Here is a 21,967-nt window from a genome sequence, read left to right as displayed (position 1 = left end):
TCAGTGATGGAATAATCTGCAGAATATACAATATGTATCTGTCAGGGGGGATGGGAGGGTGCAATGTTCTGCAGAGGGGTCAGTGATGGAATAATCTGCAGAATATACAATATGTATCTGTCAGGGGGTGCGATGTTCTGCAGACCGTACGGTTTTGTTTCGGTCAGGGTGTTCGGTTCTTCAGATTTGAGTCTCTGACCCCTAACAAGACGCTTTTTGTTTCCTGGGGAAGAAATGATCTCAGATCTCTCCGGGAGGAAAACAGGAAATGATTTATGTCCAGCCCGTGGTGTCACAATCGTCTCATTATTATTGGGTGTCACCGGCCTGTGGCTCAGTCCGAGATTTCTCTTTATCAAAATCATTAAAATATAAAAACAATTTTGCTGTTCCATATTTCCCTAATCTATCAGACATCTGCACATTTGCCTTATCAACTGCTGAGATAAAGTCATTTACAGGATAAACCATATAACCATGTGTCATAAGCCTTTCTGAGAATTAAAGGAACAGTACAGCACGGTCACTGTGTGCTGAAAGGCCGTGAATGTTGGTGGGCGGAGCCTCATGTATTCTTTATCCTATTATTTTGCAGACCAAGTTCCGCTCTGTGAAAGTGATCAGTGAATTTATTGTGAATGTGAAGGAAGATGGAGGACTATTCACAGAGAACGCGCGGCACCGGACGCAGGTGTGACATATAACGGGGACCCTAATGTATAAAACAGCAGCACTGACAGCATGCCAAAGCGACCCGTGCTGGGTGACCACTTCAGCGTGCCTAGTGGGACTGGATGAATCAGGGTCACCGGGTGCAAATATTGATCTTCATTTGAAAATACTAATTGATTGGCTGCCTCTGGCCAATGTGGAAAATGCCCCACCCCTGCTTAAAGGGAGCACACTCCTCTTAAAGGGACAGTGCCATGAAATTTTGATCTCATGCTGTGATTGGTTCTGATGCTGTGTTTGTCCCTTGCAGAGCGTCCTGGAGTTACTCCACCCCGTCCTGCTGCCGCTGTCACTGTGGATTCTGATTGGAAGCGTCATCGGGGGGCTTCTATTACTAGCGCTCATCATCTTCATCCTTTGGAAGGTAAGTAGCCGAGAAACGACTGGACAATTAATTCGCCCCTGCCAACTTCCTATAGGGGTGCAGTACTGCCTAATGACCTGCAGAGGGGGTACATCAGAGCAAATTCACCATGGATGATGACAGACAGGTTCTCTTTTAGAAGAGCTATTGCATAATCCAATTGAGATTGGATGGGTTATAAATTTGCCCATTAATGGCTGGGTGGGGGTGCAGTTTTTCCTGAGGTATGTCGGCAGCTGTCACCGGCCCACCCTGAGCTGAATCGGGGGCCAACTATGTCACATATGTAACAATAAAGAGCACCTGTCACCAGATCCAATGCATCAGCCCTTCCTCTGTGCACAAACCCCACCCCAGCAAGGGCCATTATTATGGACCCCCCCCCCCCACACACACACACACACACACACACACACACACACATACCATTGGCCAATAAAATAGAAACCCCACCCCAACCAGGGCCTTTTTATTGGACTCCCTGCTCACACATACCATTGGCCAATAACATGGAAAACCCACCCCTGCCATGGCCATAATATTAGAAAGCCCCCACTATTGGTCATTATTACTGAGATTACCATGGTCCCCCATGGCTAATATTATGAAACCCACTCACCCCAAATGGTTGTTATTATGGAATTATTCCAACCCCCACCATTGGCTATTCTAATGGAATTCATCTAACCCATGGTAATTATAATGGAATTACCCCCAATGAGAAGTGTATCCCCTACCCCCCATGGTGGCCAATAATATGGAGTTCACTTGCCTCTGCATCCCCTGCTCCCCTTTCTCGGCAATTTTAGAATTTCATAATGTATTTGGGGTGGCCACACACCAGCTGAAAGCTAAAATTGGGCTTGCAGCAGGAACGCTTCCACCCCATGTACTGATGAGGAGGGGAAGGTATTTCAGTGATTTGTAGCCACTGATCAGGAATCAGGGAGGAGAATTTGAGATGAGACTGGCATGAGATTTAATGAGGGCTACTAGGGAGGGGCAGCAGCCAATCATTGGTGCTGCCAAAATTTCTGCCAGCTGTCTCCTGCAGATGAGGAAGACATAGTACAGCACTGCCATCTGGTGTGCAACTTGAGGTACTGCACCAGCAGAAAGTTGGATTCTAGGGCTGACAAAGAGCAAAGTGGCCCAGTTGCAAGGAGCCTTACCTTAAGATCCTGCCAGTAACAACACTTCCTGGATCAGGCGGACAACGCTAAGCCACAGCAGTTGGCTGGTGGGCTGCCTATGTGACAAATCTGATCAACAGGCAACCAATGGGGTGTAAATGTCTGACTGATAGCGTGGTGCCAATGGAGCTGCAGTGGCTTACAGTTGTCGGCCTTCAACAGGAAGTGCAGTAAATGGAAGGATCAGTCAGACACAATGCCTAGGGAATAGGTTCTGGGTTTTCATAGGGTGATAAGATTGGGATCCATGGTATATAAAGCCAACAGAGGGTCCCTGGGCAGAACTGACCTAGGGCCCCTGTTGGAGGTTCGGGGCCCTCTTGGTTCCTGGATAGCACAGATTTGCTCATTGAGATCCATTCTCCATATTTATGATTTCCCTGTCTTTTTTCTTGTCTCACAGCTGGGATTCTTCACAAGGAAAGTTCAGGGTGAGGAGAAGGAAGAAGCTGCCGCTGCCTCTGATAATCCCCAGTGACCCCCCAACGGTCCCTGGCAGAGACTGTTCAGTACTGAGCTATCGCTCTGTGCGGCCGGAGCACTGGTTCAGCATTCTGCTTCCACAGCCTTTATTATCTTCCAAAACAACGTCCCCCAACGGGGCCCAACATAACGGAGGCAGCACTGAGGATCTTAATGAGGACAGGACGGGCCTGGGGGGGTTGGGTGCAAGATGGGACTTGTGCTGGAACACTAAACACTGGGGAGGGCTGTTCTGAGGACCAATGAGGGAGTAGAATATTCTTAGATTTCTTTTTATATGGAGAGATTTTTATATATTTTGTGCTTTACACAAAGGTCAGGTGAGGACAGCGCCATCCGAGGTCAACCAATAAAAAATATTTATACAAAATGTGTGCGGTGTACAGAGGTAACCAATCAGAAGGAGCAATCTGTGCATGGTTTTATGGGTGTATTGTCTGGGTGTGGGGTAAGAATTTATCAGCCAAAGTAACACCCACCCCCCACCCTGGTCAATCATTGTGTAGGACCCCCATGCCTCATCCAGGTTTGGGGACACCATGAAACCTCTGGAGGGGTCCTATGGTATCTGGCTCCAAGATCTTACCAGAAGATCCTTTACATCACAGTGCCGCCCAGCCTGACTTCTTCCCATAATGCCTCCTGCGGCCTCCCCAGCCTGCCTACTACCCATAATGCCCCCTACTGTCTCCCCAGCCTGCCTACTACCCATGATGCACCCTGCTGCCTACACCAACCCAGCTCATTCCTATATTGCACCCTGCTGCCTCCTACCCATAATGCCCCCTACTGTCTCCCCAGCCTGCCTACTACCCATAATGCCCCCTACTGTCTCCCCAGCCTGCCTTCTACCCATAATGCCCCCCTACCCATAATGCCCCCTACTGTCTCCCCAGCCTGCCTTCTACCCATAATGCCCCCTACTGTCTCCCCAGCCTGCCTTCTACCCATGATGCACCCTGCTGCCTACACCAAGCCAGCTCATTCCTTTAATGCACCCTGCTACCTCCCCAGGCTGCCTTCTTGCCATAATGCACCCTGCTGCCCTCACTGGCTCACCTTCCTCCCATAATGCACCCTGCTGCCTGCGCCTCCCCACCTTCTTCCCATAATGCCTTCTGTGGTACGCTGGGGTCATACAAGTTTCTGGGAGATCACTTGACATGATCAGAGGCCTCCATGTCAGGCCCAGTGATTTCCGGCAAGTCCCCACCTGGTATTAGTCTATATTTGCTGCACATTTTTAGAGATCAAACAACGAATAATGGGTCTAGACATTCCCTGTACGTTTTATGAAAGCCCATAAGTAGCTACGTGATAAAGATCTGGGTCACCGAACCAAAATATCTCAATGGGAGCCCTGGGCTAGGAATATTGGAAGGATGATCTGGTTCAGTCCTTTCCCAGGAACTGAAGTACTGAAACCGGGGGATCACCATGACAGGAAACAGAATAAGGATTCACCAATGGCTGCTCTTAGAAGGGTTCCGGTAACGAGGACCTGTCATTGTAGACAACCTGTGACCTCCTCCAATGAGCAGGAATAAGTATGCAGCCAGTATAGTGGAAGCTCCACGTGTACTGGGTCAGAGACAAGCAAGGACAAGGATGATGGATCTGGTACTCGCATTTTTCTTTTACAGAGCTTCTTTCTTCTTGCTCCTTTCCATTGCTGTTTTAAAGGCAGAGTGGCCATGAGCAATGCCCTGCAGCAGTCTTGGCCCCTGCTCCTCCCCCACCCAAAGTATGACCCCCACAGCTATCTTTTTGGCATTTCATCTGCAATACCTACCTTATCTATATGCTGTAGGGCTGGTCATGTGATCATTAAGGGTAATGCCGAGAGGGGAGTGGACGTGACACATGGGGGAATGGGCCCTTACAACCCTGCGGCCCTGAGTCTTCTGGGTTGAATGATGTTTGGTGTCATCAGATGATGTAGCACTGCAGGGGGCAGTAAAGAGTGCGCCTGACTTGTTGCCCATCCACAAACACTGCCTATGGGCCATTAAAAAATTGCTCAGAGCTTTTCCTTTGCTAGGTGGCGCCAATGTGCAGAACGAAAACACAACACACCGAACGCCTCTGGGTATATGAACAAATTTATGTTAACTTTACAAATATTTTAATAGTATAGATGGTCGGCACCCTCTCACTGTGCCCCACCCCCAGCCAAAAAGGGAACTGAAAAGGAAAATCTGGATCAAGGGGGGCGAGAAGGTCAAATTAAGTGCAAAAGAAAAAAAATAAAATAAAAAAGAAACCCCAAGGAAGTCCTGATAGGGGAGCGGTGAGATGTCACGAGGAGGAGCAGAGGGATAATTGTCCAGTCACAAGGCCGAGCATTACTCAGAACTCCTCCCCTTTTCTGAATATTACAATGAGAAGGTCATGTGACAACCTATTGCATGGGTGTGGCTCTGTTCTGTCTCTGGGTGACTCCCCCTGCTGCACTCTGGGTGACTCCCCCTGCTGCAGAGGCCAGCCCACTCGGAACCAGGATTTTGGGGGTCTGCCCACTTGGAACCAGGGTTTTGAGAGCCCGGCCTAGGGGAACTGCAGGGAGTCTAAAAACCTAAAATTTCCACTTTTCTTGGCGTATGAAGACTTGAAGAGCAAAGTTCACATTTTCTGGCGCCAAGCAGTGCTCACTTCCATGTCATGTCCCATTTTATTCAGCGGATGGTGGAATCTGGAAGGTTGGCGAACAATGATGGTGTGGCAACGTCTAGGGGGTGTTTTGTGGCCCCCCCATATCCCCGAGCCTTTTCGGACTGTCCTTGTATACTGTACACGCTGCAGGGTTCGGGGGGGCCGTTAGTAGGCCCATTGGTCATGTGACTGGCCATCGCTGCTGTAGCTGTTGCTGTCGGGGGACTCGGAGCTGGGGGGAGGCCGGGTGGAGTCCTCGCCGTTTAAACTCTTCCGGCAGACGGGGCAAGTGTCATGCTGGGGGGGGAAGGAACACAAAAAGTATTAGCCAATCGTAAACTGGGGAGCTGATGACAAAGAAAAGAAGATAATGATCTGCAGGAGAGCTCACTGAAACATTGCTGTATACACCGATTGGTCACGAACAGGAAACCCACTGACAGGTGGTCTGGTTACAATTTAAGGGGGGTCATTGGGGGCTGAATGATGTGGGGGGCAGCAGGGTGCATTATGGGAAAAAGGCAGATCAGTGGAGGCAGGGGGGGTGCATTATGGGAAGAAGGCAGATCAGTGGAGGCAGCGGGGGTGCATTATGGGAAGAAGGCAGATCAGTGGAGGCAGCAGGGTGCATTATGGGAAGAAGGCAGATCAGTGGAGGCAGGGGGGTGCATTATGGGAAGGCAGCGGGGTGCATTATGGGAAGAAGGCAGATCAGTGGGGGCAGCATGGTGCATTATGGGAAGAAAGCGAGCTGGTGGAGGCAGCAGGAGGCATTATGGGAAGAAGGAGGAGGTGGAGACAGTGATCTGTCACAGGACACATTCAGAGGTGTAGTGGATTCCCCCCCTGGACAGGTCAGAGCTGTTTTGGATAAACACAATACTGTAGGTCGGTGGATTTAATATTTTGGCTGATCGATGTATGAAACTCACTTAAAAGACAGACAAATATGAATGACTGGGAGGAGGGCAATAAAGAGAACCTGCTCTTTGACCCATATGATGCCCATTTAACCCTTCTTCTAGTCAGGCGAGTAAAATGAAGCTGTAGGTTGCATATTTACCATCTCCAGCCAAGGCACAATACAATCTCCATGGAAGAAATGATTGCAGGGCAGCTGTCGCACTTGTTCTGATAGCGTGTAATCGTCTTTACACACCGGGCACTCCAGACCCATATCTGCAATGAAAAGAACAAAGAAATAAGGGAAATTCTCCAAATGTCATCACTGCCAGCACAGAATGTATTCATTCAGAAAAGTGAGGCCCAGCCAAGCTGCTGGTCTGTAAAGAGAGAAATTTGGGCTTATCAGTCCTCTACAACGGCTCCCCCTAGGGTTGGGGGCATGGCAATGTCAGGACGAGGAATGCTAGGCACTCACCCACTTGTTCCTGTGTTACTGTGACTGTGGGGAGGGAGGAGATTTTTTCTTTGTCTACAATGGTCCAATAGAAAGGCACACTTCCACCACAAGCCTTATTACAGCTTTCAGCTGGTGTCTGGTAACAGTGGGTTGTCTCTCATTGGGACATTGTTACCTGCGTGACGATGGAATCCAGTCCGCTTTGTCCCCAGGCGTAGTCCCCGGGGTTTGAGTGTAGCATTCCGCTCCTTGGGACAAAACCAAAGGTTATTCATGTGCCACACAGACGTGACCGTCCATACAATTCCACCGACGGGCAAATAGGGGAGGACGAGGCTGCCGTACAGAGCTGTCGTCAACTTACACACACAGGGCCACGTTTACTGACAGAGGGACGGTTTGTACTGCTGCAAATGACACCCCCCCTACCCCCACCCTCTATGCTCGGTCTGGTCACACAGCCCAGCTCTGTCTGGCAGGTGAGACTGGGCAGTGAAAAGAAAAGCTGCGAACTGATGAGCCCATCCACCTATCATTCTACTTTCAGCATGCTGCAGCAGCAATCAAGGGTTTCATATTAAATTACAGAGTCCTGGATTGGTAATCGGACCCCCTGTGTGTGTAGCACCTGTGTGTCCCCGTGCCAGCTGCACTTCGGAGAATTACTCAACCGGAACGGCGAAACTGCAACCTGCGGAGCTTTTAAAGCTACAGTACTGTGTGACACTCACCAGGAGAAGGGATGCGGTGACCCGGGTAGAGGTGGGTTGGCCAGGACCCCGGCAAAGATCTGCTGGATGATGCTGAGGGAATAAATGAGAATCGTCAGTATAATGAGGCCTTGTAAAACTTTATTTACAGCAATGTATTCAGGATCATCAGAGCAACAATGTGAGATGGATCGCTCTGTATGGATCAGCTCTTCGAAGGGGCCAGGGACCTGAGACGAAGCACCCAGAGAGATCCAAATCTTACTGGAATCACCAAGGGCCGTGCTCAACCCAGAAAGTTTTTAGGCTGGGTGGTAAGAAGCTGTAGGTGTATTGTGATCTAACTTATCAGTAACCACCCAAAAACAGCCAGGTGGTTGTTGAGAAGTGCTGGGTGGTGCGCCCAGCTAAAAGGCTTTAGGGAGAACACTGGCCAATTGGGATTAGAAGTGTTTAGGATGCGGTGTCATCCCCCTGGTGCACCAGGCACCTTTTAACTTAACTTTGTAGGGAAATCTTCTCACCCTCATGGTCGGTCACACTCCCTTTGTGGGGGCCTCTTTGTGGGATGGTTATGGCCAACCCATGGGGATCCGCTTGGTTTTGGCCAGGTAGGTTAGGTTGACCCCAGTCCCCTGACAATATGAGGGACTGGATGGATCGCTCTGTAAGGGGGGTGGACCCAGGCTATACCCCTCCAAAAGGGGAAAGGCGGAGGAGACCAAGGACTTCAATAGAGGGCGCTGGTACCTTCATGGGAGAGCTCCCTGGTCTTATGGTTGGATTATCTCCATGAGAGTTCCCCTTCCAATCCAGTACTAAGTGGAGCAAAAGCACCCAAAGTGCACTCTTTTTGTGTTTTATACACACAGGGGCTGATTTACTAAAACTCTCCTACACTGGAGAGTTAGGTGTACAGGAGGAGGCAGGGCAGTGGCACAGCGGTGTTGTCCCCCTCCTTTTGGGGAAACACTTCATACTTTGAGCAATGGGATTGGGTGTCAGTATAGAGAGGGGCACCGAGGGTATGATGGGGGCAGTATGTACAGGAGAGAGGGGCACTGAGGGTATAATAGGGGCAAATTTGTGTAGGAAAGCACCACTGAGGGTAAGATAGGGGGCAGTATGTGTAGGAGAGAGGCACTGAGGGTAAGATAGCGGGCAGTATGTGTAGCACCCAAAGTGCACTCTTTTTGTGTTTTATACACATAGGGGCTGATTTACTAAAACTCTCCTACACTGGAGAAGAAAGACTATCATGGGAGAACCTGGGTGATCCAGCACCCAGCAAACCTTGCCAACTAATAAACGATGTTTAAGAAAGCCATTACAGGTTTGCTGAATCCCCCAGGTTCCTTCATATTAGTCCATCTTCTCCATTTTTGGAGAGCTTTAGTAAATCAGGCCGTAGAATTTAGCACCCCCTGCTGAGATAAATACCCAACATTCCCAGCTACAGAAGAATCCTGACCCAGCAGCCCACTTACCCTTCAATGGCGGGGGACCGGTCTGGCCGGGAGCTGACGCGGGATCGATACCTCGTCATGGGCTGTCTGGGAGGCCGGCGCGTCACCCTTATGTCTGGGTGGGACTGGTGACGCCGTTCGCCGTCTCGGCCCTCTTGGTCCAGCGAGCTGCTGCTCAGGAATTGTCGGAAGTCTGGAAAGAACATTGTGTGGTCTAAATGGTCCCAAAGCTGAAAACAAAAAGAAAAAAGTGAAAGCAATTGTATAGTGATTTTATTGTCAATGCCTCCAATGAGGTCAATGATGTCAATGATGTCAATGCCTCCTGTTGGAGGGATTCCACGTCTTCTTTCCACTGCTAACAAGATAGAAATGGTGAAAAGTTGTCACCAGAACAAGAGGAGCAGCGTTAGTGGCATCTGCCCGCCATGCCAGCATTGGACAGCTAATCAGCCAATCAGAGTGGCCGATGTGAAACATCAAACATTCACGAATATCAGATGATTCACTTTGTTCCTGCTGAGCGTTTCTATACGCCATCTGTTCCTTTCACTCTCTGCGGGTAACACAATTCTCCTTTTAGGGAGGAGACAGGATGACGGGAAGGGTTATCAGGAAGCTACGCCTACAAAGGCACCAGGTGATATCGGACAGTCTGTACTGCGCTATGGTATAGGTCAGACTGTCAGCAGTGTCAGGAGAAATGCGCTTACCTCAGCGAAATGTGCAGAGCCATTGTCATCTATTGTGCTTCCCCCGGAATCTAGGAAACTGGAAAACAGGAGAAGGGTTATAGGGAGGGGACTCAAGCAAGATCAGATGATTTCCTGTGTCTCCAAAAACTAAGCTGACACAACAGCGCCCCCTCCTCCTCCCAGGAAAACATGTGATACTACATATGACTACCTTCCCCCCCTACAGATAACACAGGGGGGTGAATTCATAAAATGCTCTGAGTAAGGGGGAAGTGAAAGCTGGAACGCGTTTTCTTCTTTTATAATTGGAAACAAGGAAATTCCTGGATCCCAGCGAATATTCTACGGGCCACACACAGCTCCCGGGGCTTTCCCGCTCCAATCGCCCTTTAACACCCCAATTACACTTTGACTTGGAATCAACTAAAAAAAACCTTCAGAACAAATGGTGTGAAAAGCCTGCAAGCTGCAGTGAACAAGCTTTGCATGGAAGCTGCCGTCTCTCTGAAGAGCTGGACCTCTGCGGAGAGACTACAGTGCCCTATGATGTATTCTAACCTACGTGTGTATGTGTGTGTACATACCACCGAGTTAAGTCACCTACCTGGAGTCTTCTGTCACCTCCTCGATAAAACCAGAGTCACATCGCGGGCAGATGTATTCCTGAAACGAGAGAGACATTGTAAGAAACACTATAGAAAGGCAAGGGACCGGGGTATCACCTGGGGGCCCTGGATGACCACATGACATACAGTACTTACAGTATACCTACCTCCTCCCCCCCCCCCCCCCAACACAGGGGATAGATTTGTATTTGATGTTGCAAAGTGGTTAAATTTATGCCTTTAGTCTCTGTGGTGATTCTCTGACTGACCACTAGAGGGCAGCAAAGCAATGTCCCCTTCCTATCTATAAAAACAAAAAACTCCATGTCCCATGATGCCTTGCACTGTGTGTGATGGGTGGCCGTGGTCACACTTGTAGTCTCAGCTCTGTGCAGAACAATAGGGAGGGAGCTACAAATGTAGACGCTTGAGCACAAGTTGTAGCCACATTGAGAAGCCGCAACTCTCTGCCCAGGACAAAAAAAAGAATAATGGGAACAGGGAACGCATCAATAGGACATAAAATATATTTTTTTAGTTTATCTTACATGGCATGGGCATTACACACAATGCCGTCTGATCAAGCAGAACCCCTCAATACAGTGCAGGAATTGCGATTGCATAAAATGCGCCCAGTCTGCAATTATATCCGTCCGAATGACCACATGGTCTGGAGACTGAAAGGGAAAGTGACAGCTGGGGTTGGGGGGGGGGGGTATGAGTGGTGGGGACCCCTCATTATGGGCACAGCAGGGGTGCCTGGGGGGGACCCCCTATTACAGGCACAGCAGGGATACTGGGGGGGACCCCTTATTACAGGCACAGCAGGGATACTGGGGGGGACCTGTCATAACGGGCACAGCAGAGGTGTTGGGGGGGACCCCTCATTACGGGCACAGCAGGGATGCTGTGGGGGACTCCTCATTACGGGCACAGCAGGGATGCTGTGGGGGACTCCTCATTACGGGCACAGCAGGGACTCCTCATTACGGGCACAGCAGGGATGCCTGTGGGGGACCCCTAATTGCGGGCACAGCAGGGATGCTGTGGGGGACTCCTCATTACGGGCACACCAGGGGTGCTGTGGGGGGACCCCTTATTATAGGCACAGCAGGGGTGTTGGGGGGACCCATTATTAACGGCACAGCAGGGGTGCTGTGGGGTACCCCCCATTACAGGCACAGCAGGGGTACTCGGGGAGACTCCTTATCATGGGCAAAGACCCCTGGCACAGGGGTGGTGGCAATGATCCTGCAAAATGATTGGTGATTAGAAATAGTGTTGCCACAGGTCACTGCTCCGCTAAATCCGTGGTTGCTATGGATATGACCCGTAATGCCATTGGCTGTGAGAACACCTGGAATTTGGTGTGTAGCTCATCTGTCACCGGCTGCTAATTCCTGCTGCCCCCCCTTCCAGTCATGTGACCGGCTTACCCCGAGGCAGGCAGATCCATTGTCAGACAGGTAACGAGGAGGAGGAGATGCGTGACAGTTGCCGGGCAACCAATGACATCTGCAGGTGCAGCAGCTGCTGCCCGAGACCCCATGTGAGCTGCGACACCTCATCTGTCACCTGGTGCCGGCCCCGTACACAGAACGCTGAAAATTATCCCCAGAATCACCTCAGGCAGCCGCCATGCCATGCAGTAGAAAAAGGTGCTCCATGATGCCAAATACGACCGGGCCAATGGCATCTGTTACAGCTTGGAGGGACAGCACCATCTTTATTCAGGCATCATCCAGGGGCCAGTGTTCTCCGGTCTTGGCTACATAACCCTTGTAATCGATCAATCTAATTGCAAATCAATCACTCGACCAATCAGTCTGACCCTCTGTCACTGTCCCCGCTTGGGGAATGCACCGCATTTTTGTGGGGTTGTCACCAGGACAGAAAATGAGGGAGAAACCCAACAGTGAGTTGTCACCAGGGAGGGAACAATCCTCCAATCTGGTCCATTTTTATTGATGCGGGGCCAGGGATTATTGTTGCTCACAATAAAATATAAACATCACCCCGCCGTGTTGTTCTCAATCTAATAGCATAAAATGGGAGACGTTACAAATGATTTGCCGCCGTTGTCACTCGCCTGTCACTTTCAGGCAGACGATAGCGGGAGGTTTGTGTCGGCCGGCAGCTGTGATAAGCGCTGTGAAATATTTGACGGTTGTACGCCAACGGCTTCGGAAATTTCCAGCTGGGAGCAGCCGGCGGGCCTGACAAAGGAGCAGTGGCTTTTCTGCCGAGATAGCGAGGAGCTGGAGGTATTTTTAGATTCTCCGCCGCAATGAGAAATCCCAGAGGTTTTCTTACCTCCTAATATCTCTGCGGTGTGGGCCTATGGAATAGAAATAGAAGGTAGGTGGTCACGGAGGAGGGGTGAGGGTACACGGGGAGTCAGGCCAACCAATACTAGGCCCAGAAAGAGCACTGCACTACCCAAACTGATCATGTGACCCATGCATGGGGCACCTAGGCACAATCAATGCGTAGTCCAGCCTTACCCAAGAAATACCTTCCAGGTGCATTCTTGGAAGTTCTTTAAAAACACCAATGAAGTTCTACAATCCCAAGAGTTCGTTTTAGAATGCTGGATAAGAACAACAACCCCCAATATAACATTCTATAAACCAAACTATAAATTACTTCGACCAACTACAACTCCCAGAACTCCCTACTCACTGCTGCCATTGCCGATAAGAACATGACTCCCAGTGAACTCTGGGAGTTGTAGTTCTCAATGTCCCAAGGATGTCACATGACTGTAATTCAGTAGAGGACGCAGAGGAAGGCCTCCAACTGACGCCATAGGATGCCCCCAGGGTAATTATCCCCTGTGATGTCATCACCAGGTCTCTGTGCTTCTCTATGTAATGCAGGCAGGTGGGCGGGGCCAGGTGGGGATGTACATAATGGCCACATGTGATGCTGTGGCTAGGTACACTCAGGATTTACAATACTTCTCTGTGATTGGCTAGACATTCACTTACAGATCCAGATCTGACCAATCGGTTGTAAGGTGTTTGGTGATTTGTCCTTGGTTTACCCTTCCCAGACCCTGAAAATAAATAATTTTGCTGCCTCTAATCAGATTAGGTTGGCACTAAGGGGGCAGCTGGCGGGTGGCCCTCAGATTGGGGCACTACAGGCAGTGCGGAGACCTGTGATAGAAGGCTGAGGTTCAGATGCTCAGCCGTGGCCCCGGGGCCCTGGAAAGTGAAAGGGAATGTGAATCTAAGGAGTGAACGTGATGTCGCTGTAACGGCTTCTCTCCGGAGTTATTTTAAGTGGCTGCCAACACCTCTGCCAACGCTGCCGGCTGGAGCTTAAAAACGGATTTACACCCCCACCCGCGGGCTCGCAGACACCCCCCCCCCTCCACCAAGAATCATCACAGAGAGGGGAGATGGGGGAAATGGGGACACAGCAATGGGTTCTCAGCCTGGCACCCCAAAACTGAACATTCTTAGGGGCAGAGCGTCAACAGCCAATCAGAATCTGACAAAGGGTGACCGGGGAAATATTCAATATATTAAAGGAAAACTTCCTGCGTCACCTTCACACCCCAATATTGTGTCATGAGATCCCCAAATCTAAAATTGGGGTCACGTGATTATTACCGCACCTACGCGGGGTACAACACTCATTTTCTTCCTCCTCAGGGAGCCACTTACCTCTTTGCTCCTCTTCCTGGGGTCACACTTCTCATCCTAGACTACACCACCTATTCCCTATTCATTTCTGGGTGTACAACATTCCATGGTCCACCTGCCCCGTGCCACACCACTCACCCCCTCCTTAGTCCACCTGCTCACCCTGTACTCCTCCCAGGGCCACACCACTTGCATCCTCTTGTTTGGTCCTCCTACAACCTAGGGCCACACAACTCATCCATTCTTCATTCCTGGGTCATACCACTCGTCCTCTTTCTTGGGTCCACCAGCCCACCTTATTCTCCTCCTGGGGCCACACTACTTGCCCCCTCTTTTTTAGTCCACATCACTCAACCCCTCATTGGTCCACCTGCTTACCACACAACGTCCCCTTCATTTCTGGGTCATACCATTCACCCTCTTTCTTGGGTCCACCTGTTTGCATGTCCTCCTCCTGGGGCCACACCACTTGCCCCCCTGATTTTTGGTCCACTCTACTCTTACCACATCACTCACCCCCTTCATTGGTCCACCTGCTGTCCCACTAGCACATTGCACCCCATTACTCCTCCATTTATCTCGGGCTTCCAGGGTCAGATGATGGCCACAAGTTACAATTTGATCACAGGGGTGAGATATTGGACACAATGCCCCCCAATGCAAATTATACAGCCCAGAGGTGCAAGGAATACAATTACAGCGCCCCCTCCAGCATACCAGGGGGGTCACTGGACAATCCCCCCCACGGAGTGTAGAATCGCTCCACACATTGCGATCTACCCATAGGTAAGCTGACTCCGTCCAATCACACGACCAGGCTGGGTGTCACATGACCTCCACATATCCCAACATATTGGGGGGGTAACAGTGGTGAGACCCCTCCCCCAACATGCAGATTACCAATCACATCCAGCGGCTGCATTTGCTTTCTGCCAATAAACTTCCCGTTCTGTAGTGACACCGATTCCTAACCGTACACTACTGAGGAGTAATGTTGTCACCCTAAGACAGGACTACAGAACACCTTCCCCTCTCATCTGAATGGAATGGGGGAGGGGGCTGTAACAACTCTACAGGGGGAATCAGTTACCCCAGGGGCCACAAATACAATGACATGACAGTAGTAGGTGGTTACTTGGGGGCCACAAAGCTCACCCAATAGGAAGAGACCGGTTCCACAGGTCTGACCATACAGGAGGAAATTGTGGCTGAAGTACCCAGGGGGAGGGGCTATGTCAGGGGCCCCGATCTCATCATACAAGCGGAGTTCCTTAGGGGCCACAGATGTCACCACAGAGAAAGGACCAATCACATGCCAGGGTTACCATAGCACCAACACGAGCAGCCCGCCAGGGGCCACAGTATTATCAATACATCAGGGGCCACAGTCATTACTATAATCTGGTGAGGGAATCCACAAATACAGGGAGGACCCAGACCATTAGGGTGATGACAGGAAGGGGCCCTTCATCAGCGGCCCAACACCCCCAAGGGGCCCAAGTCCCCAGTATATATTTCAAGGTGCCCAGGTCAGATATAAGGAAATGATATATACCAAGGGGGCCCAAAGCCTCCCCCAGAGTACAGAATGCCAGGGGCCCCTCCGCTATGGCTGACAGCGCCCCCTACAGGGGCCACACAGGGGGCAGCACCGTATTAGGGGCCCCTGTCAGGCATAAGGCGGCTCAGCCCTGTCAGGGTCGTGTCCCCCTCCCTCCAGCAGCCACTCACTCACCGGTAATTTGGGGCTGACCTCCCCCTTGCAGTGGTGACAGAAGAAGCGATGTTGAGACACCGCCGCCGCCTCCGCCATTTCTTCCGCCCGTCACCTTACTCCGCCAACACCAGCGAGACGCCGGCCAGAGCGCCTCCCTTCACCGCTCCGCTCTAGCCTGTCGAAACCAGCGAGTGACGTCAGTCATCCAGCACCACTGAGCTCACGGCTAGAGCGCCGCCCAAAACAAACGTTCTATCCACTGTGTGAAGATGCCTAACACCTCCACAACCAGCGAGAGGAATACCAGAGCGTCTCACTAACAAGGCCATTCTAGTCAGCAACCCACCAGCGAGAAACTTCAGTAAACTTTATTAATCACTATTACAGGAGGACAGAGACACATGGTGTAGGCTTAGGTGAGTAGTGACTGGGTGGAGAGGACTACAGATCCCAGCATTTCCTGTTATCATCAGGGGGAGGTTATGGCATAGAAAAAAAGCTTCTGATGTGAAAAAAACAAAACCTTTATTTTCTGGAGGGGATGGTAAAACTTACCTCCCACATTACCCCATAATAACAAATGTTTTTCCCCAGCCATGACGCAGGCCGAGGCGAAGCTGAGCTCCCTGCTCCTGAGGGAACACTTCGGGGAGATTGTGGAACGCGTTGGATCATTTCTCATCAAAACTGGCAGTCAGCCGCTGAGAGTCATCGCAAAGGACACTGACACCCCCCTGGATCAGGTATATAGCTCTGACATATACGGCAGTGCTGTACAGAGAATACATCAGTCTCTGTACAGAGGAGCTGACACTCTAATGTCCCCCTAAGTCTGCCCCCCCCCTCCTTTCGTTAAGTCTGCCCTCCCTTTTGTTAAGTCTGCCCTCCCTCTCCTTTAGTTATGTCTGACACCCCCCCGACCCCCCCTTTGTTAAGTCTCCCTTGTGTTTACTCCACCGTCCCCTTCTTAAATCTGCCCCCCGGCCTCCCCTTCATTATCTCTCCCCATGTGCTTCCCCCTGCAGGTCACCCAGGACGAGGGGATTTACTGGCAGATAAACATTGAGCGCTTCCACCAACATTTCCGTGACCAGGCCATCATCAGCGCCGTGTCCAATAAGATGGATCAGGTACTGCATATCATGTGATCAGTTTTATCCAATCAGATCCTCGTGCTATTGGTAGATCAGATTGTACAATCAGATCGTGACGTGTACCGGCCTCTCTTCTGTTCAGACCAGCAGTGAGATTGTGCGGACGATGCTGAGAATGAGTGAAATTACCACGTCATCCAATGCGGCTCACACACATCCGCTCTCCTCCAATGAGGTAAAGCCCCGCCCCCTGCGCTTTATTATGTCATCACAAGCCGACATTGATCACGACCCCATACATAGCACAATATCTTTTTATTTCTTCCCAGATCTTCAGATCCTTCCCTCCAGGATACAACATCTCCAAGCAGGTTTTGGACCAGTACTTGGCACTGCTGGCAGATGACCCGGTAATCAGAATGTTCCTGGGGGGGGGGGTTGTAGTCTGGGGGAGTCGGCTGGGGCAGAACCCCAATTCCAATCTTTGTCACCGCTCTGACTCCGCCCCTTCTCTTTGCAGTTGGAGTTTGTCGGGAGGACCGGGGACAGCGGGGGAGGAATGTTTGTCATCAGTATCCTTTACAGTGCTGGTTTCTGTGTATTTAGAGCCGAGCTCGGCTGCAATTGTTTGTAACTTAACTTTTCATTGTCAGATCTTCACAAAGCTGTGGCAACTCTGGCAACTTCCAACCTGGAATCCATCGTCCAGGAGAGGTAACACAGGGAATAAATCTCTTCTTTTATCTCTCTCCCCTCTCACTACATTTTCACCCCTTCTTTCTCTTCTGAGATTGAGGAGATGATCACAGCGCCGGAACGACAGCAGCTGGAGAACCTCAAACGCAATGTCAACAAGTGAGACCCTTCTACAGACCCCCTGTGTGTATACCGCCCCTACCAGCTGTATGTGGTACTGTCCACTGCCATCCTACAGACCCCCTGTGTATACCCTAACTACCCCTCCCAGCTGCATGTGGTGCAGTCCTCTGCCATACTAGAGACCCCCTATGTGTAAACGGGCCCTTCCCAGCTGTATGTGGCACAGTCCTCTTCCATTGTAGGCCCCGTTTTATTAAAATATTATTAAAAATAAAGTTCCTTGTTCAGACACTTTCTGATATAGGGCGACAATGCTCTGCCCCATATCATCATGCATGGTCACTGTCACAGGTTTCTGATAGAGACTACAAGTAGCCATATTGTCCCTGTTTTGTCTCCTCTCTAGGTTGGACGCCAGTGAAATTCAGGTGGACGACACCATCTTTATATTGGAGGCGTATATTAATAGTACAAAGGCCAGAGCCTGAGCAGGTCGGGAGCCATGATCTGTGTATTGTGTCATATCTGTTCCACATTGGAAATAAAAGTCTGCTTCACCAGCTGCTTGATGTTGTGATTGGTCAGTAAGTGGGGTGTCCCTCCCCCAAGGAGCGATACAGAATATTTACATCACATGGGTGGGTCAGCTGATCTCATGGCAGCAACATGAAATGATCATAGGCTTTGTGACTCTGTGCTTCTTTATGTAGGCCGATCAGGTTGGGGGGGGGAGAATTACACACGGGGTACAGGACAAGAGAAGTGGTACTGTGCAGTGTCCATACATACAGAGAATTACACCCGGGGTACAGGACAAGAGAAGTGGTACTGTGCAGAGTCCATACATTTAGAATAAGAACAGATACCGAAAATTACACCCGGGGTACAGGACAAGAGAAGTAGTACTGTGAATCTGAAATCCAACATGGATGCATTTTGCTTTCTTGCCACTAGAGGGCACCCGCCACATATTTTGTTTAGCGCTGAGGATTCTGGGGAATATTTGCTTCCTGGTTAAAGTGCAATGTGTGGCTGCATTCACCAGGTTCAGTGAGATTCACATTAGCAGCTGAACATTTTTGATGATTTAAATAACAATTCCTACAATAATGGATCCCTGGTGATATGACAAAATCTCGGTTTCGGGTGAATAAGTTAAGCCAATAGCGGGCAAGCGATGGAGTCTGCAAAGCGAATCTTGGTGTATCTGAGCAAAGACAATTCCCTGCTGCAGTGTGCGAGGTTTGTGCAGGTAAATCCTTGAAAAGTCGCTTTGGGACAACTTGCAGTAATTTGCGGTTAGGATGGATTTGTTTTTCCGGATTTATCTTTGTGTGTTTTTAGGGTATCACTGGGCACTTTTCCTGCGGCCATGAGGACAGGGCTGTTGTGAACTGTGGGCTGGATCAGAACCGGTTTGTCATCTCAGATCGACCATTCGGCGGTTCCAGTAGCGTCCAGTTACAGGTCAGCTGACAGTAATAAAAATGGCGGCTGGGCGGGGGACTTTCCGCTCCAGTGCCCCATTGTTGTGCCAGGTCAATTATTGTTGCTCTTCTTACAGAGGCCGTCATTCTGCCCCATCAAACACCTGAACCCGGACCAAACCGCCCTCCTGCCCGAGCAGATCCGAAGCCGAGGTGTAGATGTGGGCGTCGCCATCTTGCTGCAAACGGCCAATCAGAAAGTCCTGCTAACCAGGCGGTCCAAAACCTTGAACATCTTCCCCAATGTCTGGGTGCCACCAGGTAACCAATGTGCCGCTCTCAGAAACCCCCTAACCCAGCTCTCTTCTTTTCTGAAACCCTTTTTTATTGACTTTCATTGTTCCTGTGTAAAGATGTTTCATATTTCCTTTTTATGTTTGCAGGTGGTCACATGGAGCAGGGGGAGGAGGTCAGTATAAGGCAGCTCATTATATAATACTGAGAACTATTGGGATAATAAAGAGAACCATTCATTCCTATTATGTTCACATTGGCAGCTCCTCGATGCCGGGCTCAGAGAATTGCAGGAGGAGACTGGGCTGGACCTGAGGAACGAGACTCCGCCCTGGAGGATCCTGGGGCTTTGGGAGGTAAATTGTGCTCAGCTTTCCTGGTTATCAATCATTAATACGTGGGGAAAGTTTATTAATATGACATACTGGCTTGTCTTACAGTCCGCCTTTCCACCTCTTCTAAGTCGTGGACTCCCTACCAGGCACCATATTGTCACTTACCTGCTCGTCACATCCAACAAGAGCCACCAGGAGCTGCAGGTAAGTCAGCCAGGATTATGGCGGTCAGGTCTGTGGTTACTGAATTCACCAATCAAAGATTCTTCCTAATAACAGGAGAAACTCTGCCCGGCCGAGGAGGAGGTCAGTGCATGCGTATGGCTGCAGCCAGAGATGGCCGAGATCATTGTAGCAGCTCAAGACGGAAAGGATTTTGGGAGAAACCAAACCGGGATTCCAAATTCTGTTCAGTAAGTCAGTGTCGGAATAATCTGCAGAATATACAATATGATGGAGGGTGCAATGTTCTGCAGATCTCTAGAGGAGTCATTGATGGAATAATCTGCAGAATATACAATATGTATCTATCAGGGGGGGATGGGAGGGTGCAATGTTCTGCAGATCTCTAGAGGGGTCAGTAAAAAAAAAAAAAAAAAATTATACTGAGGTCTTTCTTGCCCCCCTGTGGCAGTCCTGGGTGCCTGATTGGCCAGTCGTTGACACAGATCCACGTATAGAAGGCAAATTTAGGAAACCACACCAATGGCGTCTGATTATTCTGTATTTCATTATAATGTACTTAATAGAAACAAGCTGACACTTTTCTGGGGGTTCAGAGAGATCCCACTGTCCTTTATCAGGGCTCCAAACAGTGCAAAATTGATGCCAGATTTGGGAATCCTTTTGTTACCATTTGATCTGGGTGAAACAAGCTTTAGTATCGAATTCCAATATCTGTTCCCCAAAAAACTTTGCTTGTTTCTTTTCAATATCCTACGCTGAAAAAAAAAACATTTGTATTCCCCTTCGATGCGTTGGCCCTGCTTGTGAATCTTTTGGATTATGTCTGCAGTGCCACCCAGAGGCCTGTCTGTGTATGACATCTGCCAAACCCAAGTTACCGCACACAGTGTAAGCATACGCAGGACCTCCAACCCACTACTTCTTTAGAAGGGACTCTTCACATGATCTCCCATACCCAGAAGTATTTCCCATTAATCCAATTCAGAACCCAACTATTACTATTCAAGTGCAGTCAGGAACCATTTTTTGCACCTGGCAACGCTTTGCCTTTGGCCGGGCTGGTGATACAACCGCAGCCATATGCATGTATACTGGAGGAAGCCTTCTTTGCAGTTTCCCCACAAAGGAGCTTAATGATAAAAAGAACAACTAACAGACAATGGGGGACAGAGATTTCCCAAAATATGGAATAATCCCTCTAAAATCCATATTTTGCCACCAGCCCCACCCTAACTACCTCTCTAATGACCTGCACTCTATTGCCCTCTTTAGGCAGCAATAAGTAACATTTGGATAGGCGAGTTGTAAAACACGGGCCAATCCTAGCTCTCCGCAGCAAACCACGTAACAGGCTGAAATGTGAAAACAAAACGATCAATCATCTTCTTTTTTATCGACGTTCTACATTCTGCCCCCCATGTGAACCACTCGGTGTATTTGTCTAGCTTGCACGTGATTGGTCACCGAGGGGCAATAAAGGTGCCTTATATCATTGACAAAAAAAAAAAAAAAAAGTGGTAAACTATGATATGACCATCCAAATCCGTGGTAACGTGGATACAGAGGGGACATCGAATACTAAAAAAAAAAAAAAAAAATCCATTTCTGTAAAATTTGTCCAGGAGGATTCTGGGAACCTTAATACATCCATAAGGTTGGTGAGCTTGTCGAGTGGTTTCTGCTCAGTCCAATGATATGATGTCTGGCCTGCACCCTGGTAATGTGGAGGCGGAGTTTTGAGAGGTGCTGTGGGCGTGGCTTTCTCGTAACGTGCTGGTGGATACGATGCTGCTGATGCGGCTGGCGCCGTTGCTGCTTGCGTGGCTTCCTGCTATGGCTTGGGTCAGGGGGCTCAGATAATGCGGTGGGGTGGGCCGGTACTGGAAGAAGTGGCTGAGGGCATCTTGTTCGTCCAATGAGGTGATCACTGAGGGGCTGTAGTGCTAAAAAGAGGAGAAAAAAAAAAACAGGAAGTTGGAATAAAGATGATCTGCTCATGTTTTACTGTCCCTGGTTATTAGCTTCCAATCGCATCTCACCACCTCCCCCCACTAGGGCCCTGCATGGTCATGTGACATCAGGGGGTGCAGAGGGTTCGGGGCACGGGCTGCCAATAGGGGGCAAAAAAAGAGGACGTACACTATAATGGGGGGGACCAATATGAGAGTGATCACTAAAA

General features: G+C 49.8%; 5 protein-coding genes across 5 annotated transcripts in view; 3 read left to right on the top strand and 2 right to left on the bottom strand.

Moving 5' to 3' along the window:
- ITGA10 (integrin subunit alpha 10) overlaps positions 1 to 3,142 on the top strand; it is a 24,764-nt gene extending 21,622 nt beyond the window's left edge. Inside the window, exons 28-30 of the mRNA XM_072428230.1 lie at positions 596 to 691; positions 983 to 1,096; positions 2,693 to 3,142. Of these exons, the coding sequence (XP_072284331.1) occupies positions 596 to 691; positions 983 to 1,096; positions 2,693 to 2,767 (285 nt within the window). The 3' untranslated portion in view covers positions 2,768 to 3,142. The remainder of the gene's footprint in view (positions 1 to 595; positions 692 to 982; positions 1,097 to 2,692) is intronic.
- A 1,716-nt stretch (positions 3,143 to 4,858) lies between these two features.
- Positions 4,859 to 15,825, bottom strand: RNF115 (ring finger protein 115). Its single transcript, XM_072427921.1, is given in 8 exon segments — positions 4,859 to 5,721; positions 6,488 to 6,603; positions 6,806 to 7,035; positions 7,519 to 7,590; positions 8,985 to 9,193; positions 9,677 to 9,734; positions 10,263 to 10,321; positions 15,652 to 15,825. Coding segments are annotated over 8 exon segments (954 nt in total). The 5' UTR covers positions 15,730 to 15,825; the 3' UTR covers positions 4,859 to 5,589.
- Positions 15,806 to 18,106, top strand: POLR3C (RNA polymerase III subunit C). Its single transcript, XM_072428664.1, has 9 exons — positions 15,806 to 16,049; positions 16,228 to 16,403; positions 16,614 to 16,763; positions 16,870 to 16,962; positions 17,057 to 17,137; positions 17,248 to 17,299; positions 17,381 to 17,442; positions 17,518 to 17,582; positions 17,953 to 18,106. The coding sequence occupies exons 2-9, from the start codon at positions 16,230 to 16,232 to the stop codon at positions 18,032 to 18,034; spliced, it is 759 nt and encodes a 252-aa protein (XP_072284765.1). The 5' UTR covers positions 15,806 to 16,049; positions 16,228 to 16,229; the 3' UTR covers positions 18,035 to 18,106.
- Positions 18,107 to 18,541: 435 nt separating this feature from the next.
- NUDT17 (nudix hydrolase 17) lies at positions 18,542 to 20,015 on the top strand (the record flags this gene model as incomplete). Its single annotated transcript, XM_072429034.1, is given in 7 exon segments — positions 18,542 to 18,798; positions 18,891 to 19,013; positions 19,111 to 19,294; positions 19,417 to 19,442; positions 19,531 to 19,623; positions 19,708 to 19,806; positions 19,882 to 20,015. Coding segments are annotated over 7 exon segments (734 nt in total), but the record flags the coding sequence as incomplete, so codon positions are not given.
- Positions 20,016 to 20,186: 171 nt separating this feature from the next.
- The window catches only part of PIAS3 (protein inhibitor of activated STAT 3), a 12,797-nt gene continuing 11,016 nt past the window's right edge, over positions 20,187 to 21,967 (bottom strand). The window contains exon 14 of the mRNA XM_072428133.1: positions 20,187 to 21,731. Coding sequence (XP_072284234.1) covers positions 21,471 to 21,731 — 261 coding nt within the window. The 3' untranslated portion in view covers positions 20,187 to 21,470. The remainder of the gene's footprint in view (positions 21,732 to 21,967) is intronic.

The sequence above is a fragment of the Pyxicephalus adspersus genome, chromosome 12 (genome assembly GCF_032062135.1).
Source record: "Pyxicephalus adspersus chromosome 12, UCB_Pads_2.0, whole genome shotgun sequence".
Classification (NCBI taxonomy): Eukaryota; Metazoa; Chordata; class Amphibia; order Anura; family Pyxicephalidae; genus Pyxicephalus; species Pyxicephalus adspersus.
The sequence above is the reverse complement of the archived record's forward strand: the minus strand, read 5'-3'. Positions and strand labels throughout refer to the sequence as shown.